The sequence below is a fragment of the Marmota marmota genome, unplaced genomic scaffold (genome assembly GCF_001458135.2).
Source record: "Marmota marmota marmota unplaced genomic scaffold, marMar, whole genome shotgun sequence".
In the NCBI taxonomy this organism is placed as follows: Eukaryota; Metazoa; Chordata; class Mammalia; order Rodentia; family Sciuridae; genus Marmota; species Marmota marmota.
The window spans coordinates 5,301,699-5,306,751 of record NW_026000130.1 but is presented as its reverse complement, the minus strand read 5'-3'; the positions used below and the strand labels follow the sequence as shown (position 1 = coordinate 5,306,751).

General features: G+C 53.7%; 1 protein-coding gene across 5 annotated transcripts in view; it reads right to left on the bottom strand.

The window, feature by feature from the left end:
- Positions 1-301: 301 nt before the first annotated feature.
- Positions 302-5,053, bottom strand: part of Myo1h (myosin IH) — a 61,140-nt gene continuing 56,388 nt past the window's right edge. For 3 of the 5 annotated variants that reach the window (XM_048785002.1, XM_048785003.1, XM_048785005.1), the window contains 6 exons: positions 4,897-4,990; positions 4,640-4,695; positions 3,772-3,907; positions 3,382-3,452; positions 3,168-3,265; positions 730-1,661 (listed from right to left, as the gene is read on the bottom strand). In XM_048785002.1, coding sequence (XP_048640959.1) covers positions 1,502-1,661; positions 3,168-3,265; positions 3,382-3,452; positions 3,772-3,907; positions 4,640-4,695; positions 4,897-4,990 — 615 coding nt within the window. In that variant the 3' untranslated portion in view covers positions 730-1,501. Of the gene's footprint in view, positions 690-729; positions 1,662-3,167; positions 3,266-3,381; positions 3,453-3,771; positions 3,908-4,639; positions 4,696-4,896; positions 4,991-5,053 lie in introns of those variants that run through there. The other 2 variants (XM_015500272.2, XM_048785004.1) reach the window with 2 other exon arrangements.

The following is a 5,053-nucleotide window of genomic DNA, read 5'->3' as shown; positions in this document are numbered from 1 at the left end:
CACGTGATTTCTGGGTCTTTTCAGGGATGTCCAGCACAACAGAGCCACTGCACCAGGCAGTGTCCAGCAGAGCGGGCAGAGCACCTGCGTCGTGCTGCACACCTGTGGTTGCTGCGGTGGGAGGGGGGAGGGGAGGGGGGGGGAGCCCGGCCCTGTGGTGTGGGACTGAAACCCAAGTCCTGGGCGAGGAAGCAGAGTCGTCCTTCACCATGCGGGTGCTCACTCCCCCCATCAGAAACTGAACCCAAATCCTTGAACTTGTAAGTTTCACTTATTTAAAGCAAAATTCAAGTCTTGAAGCTTTATGAAATTTCATTTACTTACTCACAGACCACACATTTGTCTTGAACAGCTGGATGGAGGTAGAGAATCTGTCATCCACCCTGGGACATGCCCTGTTGAGGGGGGGTCTATCAGGGATGCTGAAAACCACCCCCGTGGACAACTCGAGGTGGGCTCTCAGAAGGTGTCCTAATATGAGTGCCACTGGGAAGCTGGGTCGGCCTTTGCTGTGACATGCCACTCAGTCTCCGCACAGGGGGCCTTTTCCAAGAGGTGCTGGCATTTTTCCTTGAACACGTAGCTGACTGGCTTCTTTCCTGCTTTCCGGTCCTTTTCTCAGTTGGAACACAAGCAGCGCTGGTACGGTCAGGCCTCATGCTGTATCAGGACTTCCTCCGAACAGACACCTAGGAGAGTCGCCCCTTAGACACCAGCTGCTCCCTTGCATCACGCAGCCCTCTGCACCACACAGTGGGTGGGGGGCTGAGGAGCCAGCCCCACCCCCCAGGGGACAAGGTACATGTAGAAAGTGGCTCACAGGCCTGTCGGCCTCGTCAGCCTGAGCCAGCTGCCAAGGAAGAGGGGCCGTTGGACTGAAGGAGAGAGGGTCAGTCTCTCGGGTGTAAGCTTGAAAACATGCATGTCAACTGAAAAATCACCCCGTCAGTTGACATCCAAAATGGTCCTCCCTTGAACTTGCTCCTAAAGGGGGCCATTGTGTTATAAAAGTTAAATCCACAAAACACTTTTATAGGTAAACAAGTTTCAATGTGTAGGAGATACTTTGCTCTTTAAATGGTATCAAATAATAATTCTTGGTATAAATAGGAAAGACATTTTAATGATTTAGCCCCCTCTGATTTATACATCTCACTTCCAAGGAACATTAGGTCCAGATAAGCTGGTCCTCCTGCTGGTATGGACTGGGGACCCTCGGCCCAGCACGGGGCCTGGTCAGGGAGGCCCGGGCCCCCAAGTGCCCAGCCTCGGGTTCTCCTCCCCTGTAACTAAATTACGATGTCTGAGGGGGACTCCAGCACAAGGGCTCCACGTGGAGACAAGTTTGAGGGGTGAGTACTTCGCGTCAGCCTCTGGTTCACTGGCAGTTAAACATGGCAGACTCTTTGCCTCCTCCAGTGTTTAATTTCATGCTTCTAGTGTCCGTTTTTTCCCCTCTCAGATGTGGAATCGGGGATGGAGGGGAGAAGCAATCCACTTTCTAAACCTGTATTCTCTTCTGAAAGGCTTCTCTTCCCCCACCCCCAAGGCAGCCACTCACCACCGTTAGCTGTCCATTTTTATCTTTATAGATGTGTTCTTCCGGTCCAGTATGGAAAACTATTGTTCCTTCTTTCCCAGGAGTGATATAAAACTGTAAACTTAGAACACACAAAGTGACAAGTTACTGACACATTGTTTTTTTCGCCCCCAGCTTTTGGTCTGCAAAGTAAACTCATGTGAAATTTGGTTGGTTTCAAGATGAGATTCCTGTTTCGTCATTGTGTTTATTGCCTACTTGAGCAATCAGAAGAAGAAAACCAGTTTTACAACTGGATGATTTACATGTTTCTGTAGTTCAATCAGTTTTTCATAGGGCCAATCTGATGCCTGAGGAACAAGCTACACATCTTCATGCCAGAACTTTCTTGTGGGAGGGCACCAGGGATTGAGCTCAGGGGCACTCGGCCACTGAGCCCCATCCCCAGCCCTACTTTGTATTTTATTTAGAGACAGGGTCTCACTGAGTTGCTTAGCACTTCACTTATGCAGAGGCTGGCTTTAAACTCATGATCCGCCTCCCGAGCCTCTGAGCTTGCAGGCCTGGGCCACTGGGCCCGCATGCCAGAACTCTTACAGCTACCTAAGTCCTGCCTCGGGTATAGAAGGACAGACAGCCCTATTCAAAGTGCCCAGCGCTCTCTCCCTGTTCCTGTACAGATCTGCTCATCATCTTGTGACAACTTGGAGCAGAGGAAAGGAGCCCTTCTCTTCAGGAGCAGTCTACTTCCGTGGGCTGTGCAGGAGTCCGTGAGAAGGAGTTGGGCGTGGGCCTCAGCCATCCACACACCCTCACTGGCCAGTGCGGTGCCCCCTAACAGGGCATGCTGGCTAACCTCCTGTGTTTTGCTTGCCTTGCCTGTGAAATAGATAAGGTGGCAGCTAAGGACAGGCACAGCAGTGCCCACCTGTAGTGACTCTGGAGGCTGAGGCAGGAGGATCATGAGTTTGAGGCCAGCTTCAGTAACTTAATGAGACCATACCCCAAAATAAAATAAGGGCTGGGGTGTAGCTCCATGGTAGAGGGTTTGCCTAGTGTGTGCAAGGCCCAGGGTTCCATCCCCAGTACTAGAGAAACAACAAAAGGTGACAGTTGTTTCACCGTGGAGAGAATTAGGGAGTATATCATATCTGCATGGTAGGTATTTTCATACTCGTACCCTAAAGAGACTAGCATATTCTTTGGTTAATCTGTAGGCAGCCATCAAAGCTGGGGCCTGATGCACCGAACAGGTCCCACCAGGCATCCACGGCAAAGGTGGGCTGCCGTCTGCTGAGGCCCAGTGACCCTCCTCTTACTGGGGGATGGTGTCCGTCAAGAACATAAACACCTTTTGAAAACTCTGGAAACACTACCACTTCCTGAGGTCAGGGACCTGACCTCTTCGTTTTTCTGGATCCCAGGGCAGAGGGGCAAGGATGGGGCAAGCCCTTTATCAGGGCGGGCAGGGACACCACTGGAGACTCCCTCCCACCCCCACTGGTGGACCGTGTTGGCCGCTGTGGGGGGACACAGGCCTGGGCAGAAGGATTAACATCCCCATCTCCTGGGCCTGTTGGTGTTTGGACACCGAGTTACTCCCCAGGCTGAAGAAGAAGCCACCTACCTTCCTTGAACAACATTTACCATGTTCTCCTTCTTAACCAGCATGACCAGTTTAGTAACCGCCTCGAACGTGTGTTCACACTGTAAGACGGCGTCCCCCTGGTGGAGAGGAGACGGCCGTGGTTTCAACGTCAGTGGTATCAAAGGAAAAGTTCAGCTCTCATCCTGAGGTTTGGTGGCACTTGACACGTTAGAGGCTGGCGGCCATGCATTACCTTCTGCTTGTTGTCTTCTGGTGACACATGAATGACCAAGATCCCATCACTCAGACTGCTGGTGGAGACACCTTAAGACAGATGCAGAGTTAGGGGCCGGAGGTGGGCAGCTCACTAACAGACCTGAAGGGCTGCACCCGGGGCTCCCCAGCCCACCCGGCCTCCTCCTAGACACTGGGGCAGAGGGCGGGGACCCTGCTGTTGGACTGTGAGCCCAGGCACAGCCAGTCATTTTGTGGAAGGCGACTGTTGCCCAACCTGGATGCTCAGAGCAAGAGGCCCAGGCCAGGCCCCGGCATCCTACCCTGAGCCTCCTGTTTGTGGGCTGCTTGCTTGCTGGCCCACCAGCCCTGGGTCCCCTCCAGGAGTGTCTGAAAGTCACCCGCCTACCCTTGAGTGCCGAGTACTCTATCTTCTGCTTGATCTTGGCCATTTCCACCACATAAGCCGCTTTCCGGGTGAGGATGAGTTGCCGCTGCCGAGCCTTGAAGCCTTTCCTGTCGTACTTGATGACCGGGACACCATACTGCAAGGAGGCTGGCGTCACCACGGGGCGGGGGACGGGGGGAGGTGACCTCCCAGGGTGGGAACCTGGGAGACTTGCTTCAAGCACAGAGACTCGGGAGGTTTTGCATGAACAGATCTTCTCTCTTTGCCGGGCTCTCTGCATGGTAGATATGGGTGCTCGGCTCTGCCACGTGGCCCTCTGGGGAAGCGGAGGCTGCGGCCACCAGCCTCAGGGCTCTGCTCTGAGAGGCCAGCAGAGAGGAAGACACTCTGGGCTTGAAAACCCTCTCAGCCTGGGAGGAGTCCGTCCCACAGACTCCCAAAAGGGCAGGAACAGCCACCGAGCACACCAGCAAGGCCATGTTCACATAGGCCAGGGGGCAGGCTAAGCAGGTACTGCCACCTCGGTCATCCCCTTAGTGACCTCCTCATCCACATCCACAAAAGACGGCCACGACACTGAGAAGACAGACCACCCACTGCCCCTCACCAACATGGGTACTTCCAGGCTGCGTGTCTCAATTTCTTACAAAAAAACCAAATCAGATTTTAGGATGACAGAGAAACCACAAGAACAGCAACCAGTATCTAATTGCCATTCGTCACCCTGTCACTTTTAATAACACCCAGAGCAGCTCCCAGCCACAGCCCTGCGTTTAAGTAGTGCTTCAGACACTCTGGGGAGAACAGGCGCCCCCCCCCCGCACGGTGAGGGAATCCTGCTCAAGGCTGAGGACGCCCACTCCCTTACCTCGACTTTCTCGCTGCTGATTAGTTGGAGCACTTTGGGGTGAATGTCTCCTTCATCTAGAGAGAAGCAGACACCGGAATCACCACTGAGTGCCAGCCTGGGGGGAAGGCACGGCCACCTACGGGTTTGCCTTCCTCTGTGCCAAGGTCAAGGTCTCTGCTGGGGAGATTGCTCTTGGAAGTGCCGGGGTCATGGAGCGCCTTCCTTGACGTGTTCACAACTGGAAGACAGAGGCACCTGGGTAGAAAGGTTCTTACCTATCCGACTGGTGGCAAAGGGCTGGCGTAGGCTGTCTGCGTAGCCTTCTTTCTTCCCCCTGAATATTTCACTTGTAACCACCTTTTGCTGCATCTGGTGAAACAAACGTGCCAAAAATGGTAGCCCTGGGACTGTCTTAGGAGCAAAGGAGCTTTA